General features: G+C 41.2%; 1 protein-coding gene across 3 annotated transcripts in view; it reads right to left on the bottom strand.

The window, feature by feature from the left end:
• The window catches only part of evla (Enah/Vasp-like a), a 35,780-nt gene that overhangs the window by 4,066 nt on the left and 14,832 nt on the right, over positions 1 to 16,882 (bottom strand). For 2 of the 3 annotated variants that reach the window (XM_046411889.1, XM_046411888.1), the window contains exons 2-6: positions 9,334 to 9,502; positions 7,681 to 7,861; positions 3,367 to 3,424; positions 3,029 to 3,090; positions 1,121 to 2,059 (exon numbers count right to left, since the gene is read on the bottom strand). In XM_046411889.1, coding sequence (XP_046267845.1) covers positions 1,121 to 2,059; positions 3,029 to 3,090; positions 3,367 to 3,424; positions 7,681 to 7,861; positions 9,334 to 9,502 — 1,409 coding nt within the window. The remainder of the gene's footprint in view (positions 1 to 1,120; positions 2,060 to 3,028; positions 3,091 to 3,366; positions 3,425 to 7,680; positions 7,862 to 9,333; positions 9,503 to 16,882) is intronic. The other variant, XM_046411890.1, reaches the window with a different exon arrangement.

Genomic DNA, 16,882 nt, shown 5'->3' with positions numbered 1-16,882 from the left:
AACACAGTTGCAAAATGGGGACAGCTCTCCAGCACGTGGTTCAGGAAGTGACTGGGGGTGGGCTCAAATATCCATGTCTTTAAGTTACGCCTACCTATTATCCTTTCACAATGTCTATGTTCGTAATATAGCTTGTGACAGTGACAGCAGCAGCCATAAAAAAACTATAAAAAATTATACTGAAAGTGCCAAGAGACCAAGAACTATTCAAAGTGCATGCAACTGCATAACTGTGTGACTGTAGTGTTATGTTGTTGAGGACAACTTTGGTCAAGTCAAGTTTTATAGTTTTTGCAGGAGAACTTCCAGAAGATAATTAAATAAAATGAAAAGTGAAGGCTGTCTCAATCTAGGTTGAGGACAATTTAAAAAAAAAAAAAAAAAAAAAAGCATGTTGTATATGTCATCATGTTAGCATACTTAGATTTCAAATAAAACACTGACTGAGATCAAAGTGCCAGCTTTGGGCAATATTTACATCCAACAGATGAACAGAGAAAAAACTGTAGCTCTTCATGACATGGTCCTCTGGTTTTATTGGAACGTAATGACGCAAGTTAACAAAACCTGAAAAAATATAATCATGTTTACTATTTGTTTGCTGATCCATTTCATCTGACTGGATGGGGTTTATGAGCCACAGACATCTGCAGTGTCTCTACTACTGCAGTGAATTTGGGGACATTTTTCCTTCAGTGTTTTTTTTCTTTTAGTACTTAACTCACGCTATCATTTAACTGAGATACTTGAACAGAATGGACCCATTGTTAACGTTAACAGTAACACCTGTGATTTTCATGCCATGACACATCACAGGCCTACTGTCCTGCGGCATTGTGCTGAAACAAGAGGACTACGTATAAAAAGGTCAGTGAGTTTCACAGTGTTCAAACACACACCGCATGGGTGTTTTGTTCTGGTCACGCAATGTCACAAAACTTTATGTGCTGATAACATTGGCAACAGCTGTCAGGTAAGACGGGCTTTTAGTGAGTAACATTATAGGTGAGGGGCATTTACTTGAGTGACATTCACTGGCGCACACACACACACACACAGTACAACATCTAACATCCCTCTGTAGAGAGACTACCTCCTCCTCTCTCCTCCTCATACTTACTGCTGCTGGCCATGGGGGCTTGCTGGGGGACTGGGGAGGGGGTCTTCTTGGGCGAGCCCCCGTCAGACATGGCAGTGTAAGAGGGGGGTGAGGAGGAGGAGAAAGTGGTGTTGGGGGGCTGGGCCTGCTGGTAGTACACCTGCTGTTGTTGCGGATGCTGTTGTTGTTGTTGTTGTTGCGGATGCTGTTGCTGCTGAGGGTGGAAGGTGGATGCGTATTGGGGCTGGTGGCTGGGGGCGGAGCCTGGGGCTGTCAGAGGAGGAAGGGGGATGGCCTCGCAGTACTGTGGAGTGAGTGGCAGATGCTGAGAATGAGGAGAGTAGGAGTCATCTGGCTGGCCGTTGGAGTGAGGGTGGGCCTGGTGCTGGGGGTACTGGTAAGGGCCCGTCACAGCACTTGGGTCAAGAGGTGGGGGCTTCATCCTAGTGTTCAGGGGCGGGAGAGGGTGAGCCATCGGGAGGACAGGCTGTGGGGGTAAACCCTGCTTCACAGGCATGGCCATCATAACCGGAGGGGAGGAGGAAGGGGGTGGCTGGGCATACATTTGCTGCAAATGGGAGGCGGACCAGGTGCCATGTTTAGGGGGGAGCATGATGTCTTGTTGCTGGAGTTGTTGTTGATGGTGCAGGTGACGGGCAGCTGTGGGAGGAGACAGGGGGATCTGACGGACCTGTCGGCCCTGGGTGGTCACTCCCGCCTGGACTGGGGAAAAGGCTGAGGCGAGTGAGGTGGAGAGCTGGGAGGAGAGCTGGGCCTTGTCCCTAGCAACCCCCACCTCTTTCTCTTGACAGGGAGAGGAGGAGGCAGTGGAGGGAGGGGAGGAGGAGGCCACACGGACGTAGGAGGGTGGCAGTGTGCTAGCCCTGTACTGTCTGTACTCAGGAGGAGTGTCTGGGTGGGTGGGAGGGGTGGAGACTTTATATTGCAGAGTGGAAACGACTGTGACGGGCAGAGAGAGAAAGACAGAGAGAGAGAGAGAGAGAGAGAGAGAGAGAGAAAGACAGAGAGAGAGAGAGAGAGAGAGAGAAAGGAAGAGAAGATGCAAACGAAGAGGAGGATGAAGGAGGGCAACAAACAAAGGAAAACAGAAAAGAGAAAAACGTGAGAAGAATGGAAAGCAACCAACTGAGCAACCAAGCAAGTAAAGATGAGAAAATCAGGAGCAATCCAAAAAACGGAAGCCAATAGCAAATAAGAAAGAATCAAAATATCATAAAAAGAACAAGCAGCAGAATGCAACATGACTGAGCCATGGTCAGAAAGCATATGGCATTTCCCCCCAACAGTAGCTGGAAGAAAGAGATGGCAGTAGAGCATGTTGCAGGGATAGGGGGGGTACTGATACTGCCACTGACAGCAGGGACAAAGGAGGATGTTTAAGTCTGTATGTGCATTTAAGGGGCAGACTTGAACATTTATATGTGTGCATGGATAAAAAAAGCATAGAGGCATACAGACTGGGGAATAGTGGTTGAAACTAGGGCAGGAAACACTGACACAGACCACACTGGGAAAGCCGGTTTACCTCTAAGAACCTACCGTATCAGAGACTGGAATCTCTGGTATTTTTGAAAGAGACGAAATCACCTGTTTGCTGTTGGATAGTAAAGTGTGCTCTGTCTGATCTGGCACAGATCATTTCACCAATAAAAAAAATAAAAATAAAAATAAAAAAATAAAATAAAGCAGAGCAAATTATTTGCTCTGCTTTATGTCTGGTTTTTGTTTATTAACAGCTGGCCGTGTGCTCTGAAGCTTTTCTGTTGACAGTTTTTAGATAAGTTTGTGCCGTTGGGAGCAAACACTACGTCAGCCTTCAATTCATTTTGGTCTCCAGAGCAGTGTGTGAAGGAGGACGCGTGTGTGTGTTAATACAGCTGGGTGTGGGTGTGTTTGTTTAAGCCTCACCTGATCCTGACGTTCGTCGCTCCCTCTCCTTGTGCGCCTGCATCTGATGTTGCTCCATCATCCTATGAATTGCAAGGACTTCAATGTACTTTAAGTCATCATTTCTAAAGTGTAGTACGGCTGTCCCTCCACTATCATCACAGAGTAACCGGGCTTTAGCGGCTGCACTGTACTTAAACAAAGATATTCATCTGTTTTACGTACTAGAAGAAGCAGTAACTTGATACTTTGCTTGAAACTTGTTCAAAAATGTAATATTATTATATTATTAATGATGTTTGTTTTTCTGCAAAGACAGCTTCAGGTATGCTCTTGTATACAGTGGTTAGAAATCATACCGCCTCTGTGCCTCGCTTTCCTCTGAGGAGGGCCCGTTTTGGCGCTGGACGACTGGACCTGAAAGGTGGAACGTGGAAAAAAAGATCAGCCACATTTAAAGAAATAAAAAGTATCGAGCTGTTTAGAAGGCCAGAGAGTCTGTGGTCAAGCCTGGGTGCCCTCACACCTCTTCATTTTGTCTCTCTCTCATTGTCTCATTTCCCTTCTCTTCCTCTCTATCTCTTTACTTCCTTTTTCTTAAAAGACCATCTTCTGATGCTCAGTGTTTCTGTCCTTTGTCTGTTTCTCCCTTTTTTGTTCCTTTTTCTCTACTTATATTTTTCCTCACCCAGCCGTCCCTTTCTATAGTGGGCAACTTTTTCTTTATTACATACAGTATTTCACAGCCTGAAAGTCCATTGGATTGCAATTTGTTTCTTCATCTTTATTAGCTATGTGTCTTTACAGTCACTCTGTACTGCAGAAACAAGTAGTTGTCTTGCTTCATTCTGAACTGCTTGTAGGATTCAATCTGTTTAACATCTTGCAGGTTTTGTTTTTATGTGGGAGATCAATAGGGTGTAATTCTGAAATACATTTTCCATCTGTAAACAAGCCCTCAAAATTCTATTCATTGCATATAAAACAGTCCCAGTGGAGAGTGCAGCAAGCTGTGTTTATTGAATGAACAGAACACAGCGGGCATCATGTGAGGTACTCTGCCCAAGAGAGCGAACAAGCTGTTTACAGTGCGATTTGCTCAACATGCTGCCAGCCATGGGAATTTCAACTGTAAACCACAGCAGAAAGAAGTGTAAGCCAGCAGAAAATGGCGCAAGAAAATATCACGCAAACATTAAATCAAAGCATACTGCACATGAGCTGCGGTTGTTGGCTTGCAATAAAATTCTGAAAAACAATTCATCTGCGTTCCAGTCACTGTGTCAACATTGTTTCATGTTACCATCAGCCACATGTTCATCTCAGTTTAGCACTTTGCTCGTTGACCAACTACAGACACTCTTCACCCCACCCACCCCGCTGAGTGACAGAGTTAGAACCTCATCCTGGGGGTGGCTATTAACAGGGAGCATCAGGGAGAGTGCTGATCACATATCACCAGAATACAACTCATTAAACTTGCAACGTGCATCAACAGCACCCACGGGTGATTTTTCTGTTGACTGTGTCTGGCAGCTTGGGGATGGTGAAGTGGGCCGGGGAAGCAGAACCCTGGCCTCACCGTGAAGCACAGTCTGGATCGCGGTGATCACATCTACATAGGATTCATTTCTACCTTTCGTAATCATTATAATTCAGCCTTAAATGTGTCCTTTTGACTGTCAGATCACTAGGCCAGTTTTCCTTTCCACTTCCATAGGCAGGTTTTGTCATGATGCAGTAAAAGGCCAAGCATGCTATCACTTGCTGATAATGACAAATTGCCAGAGCTGGCATGACGGGTGGATTTCTTTTGTCACTCTTTTGTAACAAGAAGCAGGGCCTGAAAGATGTCTTGTTTTCCTTGCTCCTTGACACTCCCCTGAACTTTTGCTTGTTAGCTCATGGTAATTACGTTCCCTGCTGGCAAAGCCGCACAGTTAATTTAGCAAATATCCTGAGGGTTAAAGGCGGAGAAACTTCTCCTCTCTGTCAGAAGAGACACTGAAATAATGACTATTTTCTTTGACCAGACTTCATTAAGCCTTTTAAAACATTTTATTTTTCCAAGATCGCAAAGAATGCAACAATAAGAAATGAAGAAATGCTTGCAGGCTTTGTAAATACATGCTCACTGTTTAAGTATCATCATGTTTTTTAATTGTGTTTGTTTGCACCAGCAGCAGCACTTGTTGCAGAAACAAAAATTTCCAGGAAATGATTTAAGAGCGTAAAGATACAGATACAACAGAAACATAATGTGCTGCACCCGGCTGCCGACTCCCTGCTCCACCTGTCATCAGCTATGTCCTGCATTCTTTCAGGTGAGGCTTCAGGAACATCATGCTAACTAATTATAACTCCATGTTGTGCTTCACTGCATGTGTATCAGCGCATATGTGTATGTGTTCCTACTGCCGACATGGTGGTATACTGCTCTGGTTGTTGCCGTGGTGAAGGTCAAAATACAGTAAGCCCAGGGGATGAGAGGGCCTGATCAGACATGTAAGCATTTTATAAAAGCTAAGGATGGGTGTGTGTGTGTCAGTTATTTTAACGTGATCCTGAAAATATCAGTTATTTCTGCCTCTTGAGCTGCATCATTTTTTCTTTAGACAAAACTGCTTTGCTATTCTGATTTGTATGCTCTCATTCTGAATCCCTCTGGATGCTTGTTGTGGAAACACCACTTTTGATTCTTTATATTTTCCCCAAATCACTAAGAATAAAGCGGCTGCTGCAGTTTAGGATCGTTTGTCTCTGTTACTGAAGCACAAACTGCCATTAGTTCATTACAGTTTGGTAAATCTCCTGGTCTGACTAGATTTTCAGGCTCTCTTTGCCATTTTCATTGTAAATGTGTACAATAAATCATTTAAAAATAACCTCCAACTGTATTCTACAACACAGAGTTAGAGGGCAGCTTCTCTTCGGATGTGGGGCTCAAAAGAAGAAAAAAAATAGTTGTGTTACACATTTTGATCTTCATTTTTTGGACTTTTCTCTGATCTTTGCTTCTTTGCAAAATATTTAAACTTGTTGGGTCTTATAAAGTTATAACTGCTAATGTGACATCTGAATACACATGAATCACTTTTATGAAAGAGGTCACACACTCAACGGTTGGGAGCCAGTGGTTTGATATTTAACACTGCAGTGTATTTCATAGACGTACATATTAAAAGATATGTGTACTTTTAATCTGAAAAGTACACATATCACACAAATGTAGTGAAGTCATAAGTACAAAGTGGCATAAAATGGACATACTCATGTAAAGTGCCTCAAAAATAGCATAGTACTTGAGTAAATGGACTCAAATGTAAACAACACAATGCACAATTACATACCAACCTACTTCTTCTGCATAGTGAGAAAAAGGTTGGCTCTTAACCTCTGGCACCAACAAAACGTGGCTAGTGGACACATTTCTCTACAGCACCACACTTACTGAGGATGATGACGGCTGAAGAAACCCTTCTGAGGACACCAGGTGAAATCTCTGGGCTCAGCATGATGAGAAGCTCTCTCAGCACTATATGTCACTCTCTATGTAACTACGTTGCTTCTTTCAGCAAGAAATAGCATAAGAATGGTGGTTGAGTAAGTAAGGAAGTGTTTCCCATGAACAGAGACACTTTTGCCTTGCATGACCAGGCCCGTGATCCTACGTCCAAATGCACCCAAAAAAAGAAGAGCTGCCATGTGAGCACATTGGGGTACGACATTAAGGCTCCATATGAGATATTTTAGCCACCAATAGGAGAGTCACAAGGATGGGATGGGATGACACTGCAGTTAAACACTCACAGATATTCTCTCTCAAGATCACACACACAAACACATGCATGTGTGCGCACACACACACACACACACACAAGGCTTATAAGTAGCTCGTAACCAGAGCCGCTCAGATGCTATTTAATAAACCAGGAGTAGATGCTAGTTTCGCTTCAAATGCAGTTCAGTGTCCAAACTGAATTTATTTAATGTTCATGTTTAAAAACCCTAAAAAAACTACAAATCTGGAAGTTTGATGGTATCTCTAGTTGTCCTGTCTCTCTGCTACACACAGTTGTAAGTGTAAGTAAAAACATGCAAAAAAATAAAAATAAAATAAATAACATTTAAATGAGGACAAATTTCAGTCATTAACCAAGCAGCTCCAGATACTGTTATTAGTGTTTGGTATGGTGTGCAGTACATCTTACTGACCAGCAGAGGGGAGCACAGCTTAGTCAAGTAGTTACACTTGTGTGTATATTCACCAGATTAGATTATTATGCCTTTTAAATTTACTGATTCAACAGTCTCAACATGTTTATGCTGTCTGTATAAAATGTACATCATGTTTAACAGGTTTGATGAGAAAGTATTAATTATAGAGTGTCTACATAGTCAAAACAAACAAAAAATCGATGGTAAGTTGAACTAAAATCCATGTAAGGATCCATCAGCAGCTTTCCAAAAACAGTTAAAGATTCGATAACCTCAGTTTCTCATTTCTCTATTGAGAGGAACCATTTAATGTCACTCAAACATTCAGATAACGTCTCAGGAAAACCTCACGATCACGGTGCTTCATGAAGGCAGTCCAATAAAAAGGTGACAGACAGGACTGTGTGATCAAAAACAAAAAAGATTAATTTATGCCATATTTCATGAGTCCTTACCTCCACTGTCAGGTGAGCTGAGCACATTGAGGGCGAACAGCATGGCGTTGGAGAAGGTGGTGGCCTCCTCCTTACTGGCAAAGTTCAACCCGTAGACCTGGCGGGCATCACGCCATTGATGGAAGGTTGGGGTGGCCTGATTGTATTTCAGGCCCTTCACTATGGAGTAGTTGATCACCACCTTCAGCAAGGGAAGGAACATGAAGCCGTGAATTAAAATGTGATGTTGATTCGATGATGTGCACCAAACTGGTCACTCATGAGGTAAGAGCTGCTGATATGTATGACACTCAGTGTTGAGGGTGGGGAAAAAGGTTATTAATCACTTTCTACTCCCCCCGATCTTCCAGCTGTTGGGGCAGTAAACAGCAATGTTCCTCTGCTCCACTCAGTTTCTAATCTCTACAATATGAGCATTCGCAGGGACTCCCAAAAAGTAATATTAGAAAAAGCCCTGCAAATTTGCACTGACAATAAATTCCATGTCACAATATTTAAATACTCTTTACCTTTATTGGGGTGACCATATTTGAGCACTTAAAGTAAAGGCGTAAAGGCCTCATGTTATTGTTACTGTTATTTGGTACCATGAAGGGAAGGCCCAATGTTTTTATTATTGTTATTGTTATTGGATAGTATGAAGGACGGGCCTAATGTTATTGTTATTGTTGTTAATCATGAAGAAAAGGCCTAATGTTATTGTTAATGTTATTGTTGTTTATGTTTTGATATGCATTTATTTTTTTACCTCTAACGGGTATATATATGGCGTTCAACTTGATTTTCTACATGAAAATAATGTTTTTTCAAAATGTTACAAAAGTAAAATGGTCATGTTATTTGCTCCAACAACACTCTGGGGTTGAAATTTTGAATTTTTAAGTATTTCAATGAGTCCCCTTAAAAACAGGGTTAAAAACAGCATCTGTATCTAGCATCTCAGTATAATTTTCTTGTATTTATACGACGTGACCGATAGACTCATTGTGAACCTTTTCGACTGTTTCGGTCGTGAACAATTAGCATCAAGTTTTGGAGTCAGTCAAAAGAGGTACGGTTTATTATGGTGCACATTCAGCACAACAGTGATGCTTAACAAAATCCATATTTTGGGTGTAACTGTAAGATTTTTTTGACTGCAAAACCTGTGAAAACTCACAATGCATTAATGTCACATCAAAGTATTTATGAGTTTTTGTAAATACTGACATGATTATGACAGAGAAACATCTCGACTCATTTGAAAGATGTTACATATCCAGCTTGGCACATGGAGGTGTATGAAAACAGGGACACACCACATCTGCCATCGACTATTGTTCAGTGTAATTAAATCTTAATTTAAGGGATGAGGTGTGATATTGTCAATGCAGTGTTTTCATCAGTACACAAGCTGCTCTGTTACCATATCATCTTCATCACACGAACGCTCTCGAGTTGTTACCATGGTAACTTTACAATTCATCCCATACGATGGCTTGACTGAATGAACTACAGAAAGAAAATGTTTAGCCTCATCACAAAATTCAGCCACTAAGCATTACAGATTTGTGTTTATGTAGACTTTCAGCTCCAGAACTCTAAAATCAACGCAACAGAAACGTCCTCTCATCACCAAGAATGTGATACCGATTATTTTTTTGCATCTCTCACCTGCTGGTCCTGCAGTTTGACACCCACCACTCTGAAGGTGTTGTTGGCAGTGTTATGGTAGATGTTGATGCGGCTGAAGCCCTGCTGTCCAGGCTTGATGGGCACCCACTTCTTACTGGCATCGTCATAGACCATCACCGAGGCCCGCGCCTGGCAGATACTCTGTTCACTGACGAAAGAGAGACAGAGCATTAAGAAAACATCAGTCTGTTGACTGTGGAGAGACTTGTAGAGATATACTTCATTTATTGTCTTTTTTCTATCTCTCTCAAAAACAAACAAAAAAAGCTGAAAAATAGCCTATTATTGTGTTTCTTTGAGAATACGACCATTTAAGCACTTTGTCATTTTAACAAAGGTAGAACACAGTTAATTTTCTTGGTATTTAACAACATAAACTATATGTCTGAGTCAGAAAAGCAATATCAGATCTCATAACGGATGCACTGAAGTTCTAATCCGTCTTGATTCAAACTTACTAGCCAGCACAGGAGTAGTTATGTGCTTTTATTAGCAATAATTACAAGAAATAATAATTACTAATCACAGCCATTACTATAATTTGACAGCTTTTGAAGAATCATGAAAAAACACTTTTTTTAATAGCACAGGAAATAACCAGAGAGTGGCCAGGGTTCGGTTCTCTAAATAGAAGAGAATACTGGATTATAGAGATGCTTCGCTGTACTGTTAATTCTCATACTGTTGACCACAACAGTGTAAATGTGATGGTGGTCAATAAAATAAAACCAATAAAACTGAATTACTGTGTGATTATATGGTTAGCTGAGGAGGGGGAGGGTCGCAGAGGAGCCACACCTTTCTGGAGCTACCATGACAAGTTACCACATCAGAAATAACACGCTGCCACTTTAGAAATCTGACAGCATGTGTGTGCTGAGGAGCCATTTTTAAGAGCTATAAACAAAACCTCAACCCCTAAAGCTGAACCCTGGAAAATTCCCCTTTCCCTCCTGGTCTTTACTGTGGTGTAGCGACATCATTACAGCACATCAAGGAGTGTTTAGAGGCACTGGTGCAGAAGGGCGTGTGTGATGTGTTGGATAATGACACAGTGTGTTAAAAACGCAGAAGTGTTTGATCAGCAAGCGTATTGCCAGCTGGAAACTCATTTGGTAAAAAGCAAATGAAAAGTCACACATAACACACAGCTACGAGGAAGCATAAAATAATCATGTTCACAACCACAGAGCTGAAAGGGAATTCATTCACCAAAAAAAAGACACATTTGGCCATTGACTTATGTGGTTCAGACAAATCACATAACAAAATTGCCCCTTTCAGGAGCTACAGCTGGAGTTCATAAGAGCCATATACAGTGTGCTCTTGTTATGACCTTAGCACCATATGTGCCTGAAGGCGTTAAAATTGAATCAGTATGGAAACACGTGACAGCAGGTGGAGAGGAGATATGGACGGGTGGAGGTGAGGTTAACTCTTAGAAACTGAGAAGTGACTTAAAGCTTCTCTAATTTTCACTCTTGACACCTCGAGGACCGAATCTCTGGCAGTGAGGCTCACAGAAAGAACTTGAAGTCACCGTTAGCAAAGAAAAGAAGGCCAAAGCAAGCACTTACTGCCAAGGTATTCTAGTGCTTTAACCCTCCTGTTATGTTGGAGGGTTAATCTCCGCAATAAGATGACATGAAATAAAATGAGGCATAAATTCAGTGACTGCAGAAGCAAAAGTGAAGATGTGCAACAATCTGATGATTATTTTCTCAATTAACCAGTTAATCGTCTAGCCTATGAAATGGCAGAAATTCACACTCATCACAACAGCCCAGAGAGTTTCCTTCTAATTTATTTGACCAACACCTGGAAAAGCCAAAGATGCTTAACTTATTATTCTATATGACAGGAAGGAAAAGCAGCTAAATCTCACATTTGCAAAGCTGGATAGCTGATAATATTTGACCTTTATGCACAAAATGATTAACTGACGATCACAATAGATAAAACCCTTTAAAATGTACACTTTCATGTAACCTTAAGTTTTCTTGAGATTTAACACATTTTCTAGCAGTAATGATGCACTGCAGATATGCCTGAGCTGTTTAGAGAGGTTTCCAGGCAGCATAATACGATACAACACCAAATAAAAGCAGTGCTTACCAGAGCATTAAAAAAAATACAGAAATGGTGACAAGAACCAAAAGTATGATGAACTGTTCTATTACCTTGAGAGACTGAAGTGAATGAGATTATATGGTGTAATATTATATCCCTGGCAATTTAGCACAATTACATTAATAATAGAAATAGCAGAAATAACGAAATGAGGAAGTGAATAGGAGGATAATGACGACTTGTTTACAAGGCCCTCAGGATGGCAGCAACATTCAAATACCAACATGTGACACACACACACACACACACACCATCCCCTCCCGACAACCTTTCCATCGATGAGCCACTCCGCAGGAGGAAGTCAGTGTGACATCCGAGAGACCCCCCTGGACCACTCGAACACGTGGTTCGGTCTCAGCCGGCTTCCTCATCTGCTCTCCGGTTGCCGCAAATAACTCAGCCAAGATAAGATAGCTTCTCTTGGCTGCACTGAAACGCTGCATATCCTCTCCAAAAAACAGCTTTTATATCAGACAAGGTCATGGTTAGCACCACACTGTGGTTTTAATGTTCTTGTTTGATGCAAAAAAAGTGATATTTAGTGCATTTTGGATGAATTCCCCTGCAAAGTACAGTATAAGAAAGCAATTCAGAATGAAACACATTAGATGTGTATCGTGTAATAATTTCACAGTGTGGAGGCTTGATATCATAACATACATAACATACTTTCACTTACATTTTACCATATTAGAAAGAGTCTAATCTGCACAGCCACATGATGTCGTCCCTAAGCGAGAGGTCTTTAAAGCTCACTTGACAGATGGATGTCAACAAAACTCCCACCATTACAACCACCCAACCCCAGTTCAATATCCATCATTCCCTACTGCACAACTGCTGTCAAGTTAAGCACCAGAAATATCACATCAAAACTATCAAAACACACTTCATACAAAACAGTGATTCTGGCACGGAGACAGTTTGTATAATGGGGAAGGAAAAGTGAGACAAAAACGAGTCTATATGGAGATGTTGATGGCTGGAAAACGGTTACACAATCAATATCTTCCATTCAGGGACAAACAGGAACTTCAAAATCAAACAGGAAACACATCTGCCATTAACACAAGCAAATGTGAATATGAAGTTCCTCAAATACATTCAAATGTGGCACAAAATCTGACCTCTACAATCCGTTCCAGATAAAAATCTGAACTCCTGTTAGTCAGCAATAATTTAACTTTAACCTCAAGCAAATGTTATCTCACTCCTCATATATCAATACTAGGGAACACAGAAAACAAAACCCCTCCTTTTCAGCGGAAAATGATAACCAGTGAAGCCAGACGGGAGGTTATAGGAATCTGAATAGTTGCCTCTACATTCAAAGAACAACCTCATACCCTGAATGCAAAAGCATGAGTGTTAACTACAGACACCATGTTTCAAACATCTCTAAATAAATTAAACAAATCTTCGACACTTCTTTCCTCTTCAGAGACGTAACAGACCACCAGAGTCTCAGTGAGCAAAGGGAAGGGAAGGCAGCAGGGAGGTGGCTGCATCTCTCCGATGGATCTTCTTACAAAAACAGGCCCTATTTCTGGAGCAGTTTGGGCCAGAGGGATGGAGTGCCTCCAGCTTGACACTGATGGTTTCAGTTCTCTTCAAGCAGTCAGAAATAAAGTGGGTGTCTGATTTATTGCTTCTGTACATACAGGATGTTGCTCAATCAGCACCTCATGGGATGTAGAGCAAAAAAAAAAGAAGATGGTGATCAGTCTGAAACAATTTCTTTTAGTTAGCTTGTTTGGTTGCACCAACTGAAGTACTGAACAAGACCTTCACAGAGTCATAAAAGAAAAAAAATAAAGACTTTACACCACTTCTGACAGTGTGCTAATTACTTCAGAGTGTGAGCCACACTGAGGGCGGCGGACTGCTTCTATGTCACATGACAACGAAAGAGACAAGGCACAATAGAGCACATGATAGCTGCTAAACATCACAGTGGCTTCTGCAGATTTAAAAAGAAAAAAGCAATCTAAAAGCCCATTTCGCTCAAGTACTTGATATTTTCAGCCTGAAAAAACTGTGATCGAGTAGAGAGATGACAGAGATGAGAGGCAAAGAAAACAAAGTGACTGTGTTTGTGAAAGGACAGCAGGCGATATGGCATAAACCGACAAAGGTCAGTTATTGCTGAAAATCACAACCAGTGACATTAAAATAACGTAATGAATCAAACTGATGTTCAGTGCATGAATGTACACAGAAACACAAGGTCAAATTACAGAACAAGGAAACATCATTTTATAATATATGAATTAGAAAGAAGACACCTCTTGGTCAAAGAGCATTTCAATGATCAGTGTTGGCACATGCACCTGGCTCTTGGGTAGATGACAGAGATCCATCCTTGTTTTGTAAAGGTGATTTCAGACTGCAATAGACTTTTTTCCTGTCTGACATTTTGACTTAGTAGGATAAAAGCACAGGCTAACTCTGGCTCCATCCCATTTAGAGTCCCAGTAAGTGAACATACACAATACCAGAACCCTGCAACTGGCTTGCCAAATCCAAAACATTAATGCTATTAATTACCCTATAAAAGGTTTATAACTCTTTTTTTTTTTTGCCACTTGGAGGCAGCACAACAAGCTGTTAAAACAATTTTGACATACTATCATCATATAAAGTTGACATAGCTAACACGTTAGCTAACAGTCCGTTATTTACAAAGCAGCCACGGAGTAACATTGTTGTTCATTTGAATGTAGGAATAGTTGCTCTTATTTTAGCTCTTTTTTGATCAACTCCTGATGGAAATACCCTAGTACCCTAGTAAAACCTGTAAAACTCTAAAACTCTGAGCTTAAAGACATTAAAATGCTCCGTAGAGCTTGGATGAACTGCGGTCAGGTAATATTTCTTTGTGGGTTCTTCATTACAAGTGACCCTTTTCGCATAAATAGTCATGTTAACTATGGTGTATGTAAAAATACTGATTAAATCCGCTCTAAGCAGTTTTACTAAGGCACAGATAGCTTGAATGGACTACAGCTGAATGATCATTTGGGCAGCTTTCCCTCTTCAGGCTGTTCCAGCTCTCTGGAGGCTTAAGCCTGCTGGTATTTCCCCTCTTGTGTATAATAGACTACATCTTTAAAAATGCATAAGCACTTCCACACTACAGCTCATGAATAAAAAAGGACTACTGTATGTTTCTCATATCACACTGACAGGTTAATGAGATGAGAACAAATAAATAAAATGTTTTAAAAGTGTGTAGCTGGGTTTGTTTGATATTTTTTTTGGCTATTGCCTTAACAATTTTTTGGTACTGGTGCAGAGCAAACACATGTATTCTCAATCTGAAGTACTAGTCTGGTCTCTTTAAAAGGATTAGCTTGACTTGATTCCTGTCAGAGGATTTCACCTTGTTTTTGCTGGACTAAGCAGATTTCTCAGTGGACTCTGAATAATATTCACCCCCGAAAGGCAGCTTGAGAGGAGCAGAGAAGGAAAAAGGACGAGAGCAGAGCGCAGAGAGAGAAGGAGATGAATAGATGCCAGAGTCAAAAACAAGGGCAGAAAGGATATCAAGGCTTCTGCCACACTGAGCACTTCCTCGTGTCAAATAGGACTCATAGGCGAGTGGTGAAAAGGAGGCCATGTTCCCAGGCTTCTGAGTCAAGCAAAGCACTTCCCCGCACACATGGTCACACATATGTCCCACCCAACACACATAAATCCTATACATACACTTTGTGAGTATCACGGCTGATGGACGAGTGTGTCTGTTTAGGAACAATAGTTTCTTGTTCTGTGAGATTCGGGGGTTTCATGATTAGATCACTGGATGTATTTAGGCTGGGAAAGTGTTTCCTCGACATGTTGAGAGAGTGGTTTGGGGTGGCGGCGTGTGTGTGGAGATCTCTCTGGGTATCACCCGAGGGCAGAGCTTCTGCTATCATGGCAATTAGCTTTTGTTGCTGGGGTAATTGTTTCATCCTGCTGGTTCACAGTGGAAGGCACCCGAATAGACCCGAACAAATAATGAGTCACTCAGCACAAACCCTGCACGGCCAGCTCATGACAGCCGCTCAGATTCGTTCAGCTTTTGTTTCTATCAGAAAAACTAAATGGTAAAAACACTACCAGAGGCTATGAACACTGTAGAGAAGTGCGCCTTCACCAAAGGTTTGTACGTGTTGAACCACCATACAGATACTGCAGCATACTGTATAATGACAAAGCTAGTCATCAGCATGAGAGTCTTCGTGTTTGAGTTTTTATGGACTGGAATTTTTCCTTGAATGATGTAGTTAGCCAAACCTAGCTCGATTACAGGATGTTTAAGATATAGGTCATCTAGCAGGTCCATTCTAGTAAAAAGTAGTTTTTAAGAGTATGTTTTTGGGCATTTTGATGACAGGAAATGACAAAGGTCTCTATCTGAACTCAAACTAAGGACATTCATGGCCTGCAAGTTCAACACTTAGGGGTTGCCTCACTATTTCTGTACTCTTTATTAATGATTTTTTTCTAATTAATAAAGGTAAAACCTATAGAATATCCAGTTCACTTCCTGCTTGCGCCTGTCAAAAGAGATATCACAGTATTTTGTCTGACTTGTGATGATTAGTTTTTAATGCGTCCCTTCAATGAGTTCCCAGTGTTGAACCCACAGTGTTGGAGAAGCTGCATTTTCCTACCACAGCTGCTTCTTTATTGAACAGACACTCAGCTAAACTAGGTCAATCTAACCGTTTAATTTGCAAACCGCAGGCAAATATAAGAAAGGGGCTTTCTTGAGTTTCTGTGGCACTGAATAGGAGGAAGAAATTATAAAAATCCTCCCAGAACCAAACCTTTTCGCTTTTATCAACTCATTCCTTTAGAAGATTCACCTGCATTTAAAACATTCACAGGGTCAAAGGCACCTAACCCAGTCCACCAGACTTTCAAGTGTCTCTGTCAATGCTCAACTAGCCAACAAGGACAAAACAGGTGGCTAAAATTAAAATCTTAGTTAATCTTTTTCTTAATTGCCACATCAGATAAAGAGTCCAAGAGTCCAAAAAATTAACCCTGCTTATTTGAGGATCTGCAGTCGATCTGAGCAGAGGGTGACAACTTCCTGGATCCAGTTTATCAATTCATTCATGCTAACTAACTTACTAAAAAAAAAAACTAACCTCCTGTAAAATGAAAGCCAGCCGAGAGACCAAAGCAATCCAGAGAGGCTTCTTGTGCAGCATTAGTGATAATTACACTGTATTATGCATCCCTTGTTGGTACTAATAGAGATACACAGTCAACGTCAGCGAGGTTTTATAACTCAATTCAGCATTTGGTAAACAAACAATGGCATCCTCAAGTAGACAGCGTTTTCCTCAGTGGAGCCATACACTGCCATAACTAAAACCTGGATAAATGGGAAATTCTAAAC

The sequence above is a fragment of the Scatophagus argus genome, chromosome 15, assembly GCF_020382885.2.
Source record: "Scatophagus argus isolate fScaArg1 chromosome 15, fScaArg1.pri, whole genome shotgun sequence".
NCBI lineage: Eukaryota > Metazoa > Chordata > Actinopteri > Scatophagidae > Scatophagus > Scatophagus argus.
This window is presented reverse-complemented; position numbering and strand designations above follow the sequence as displayed.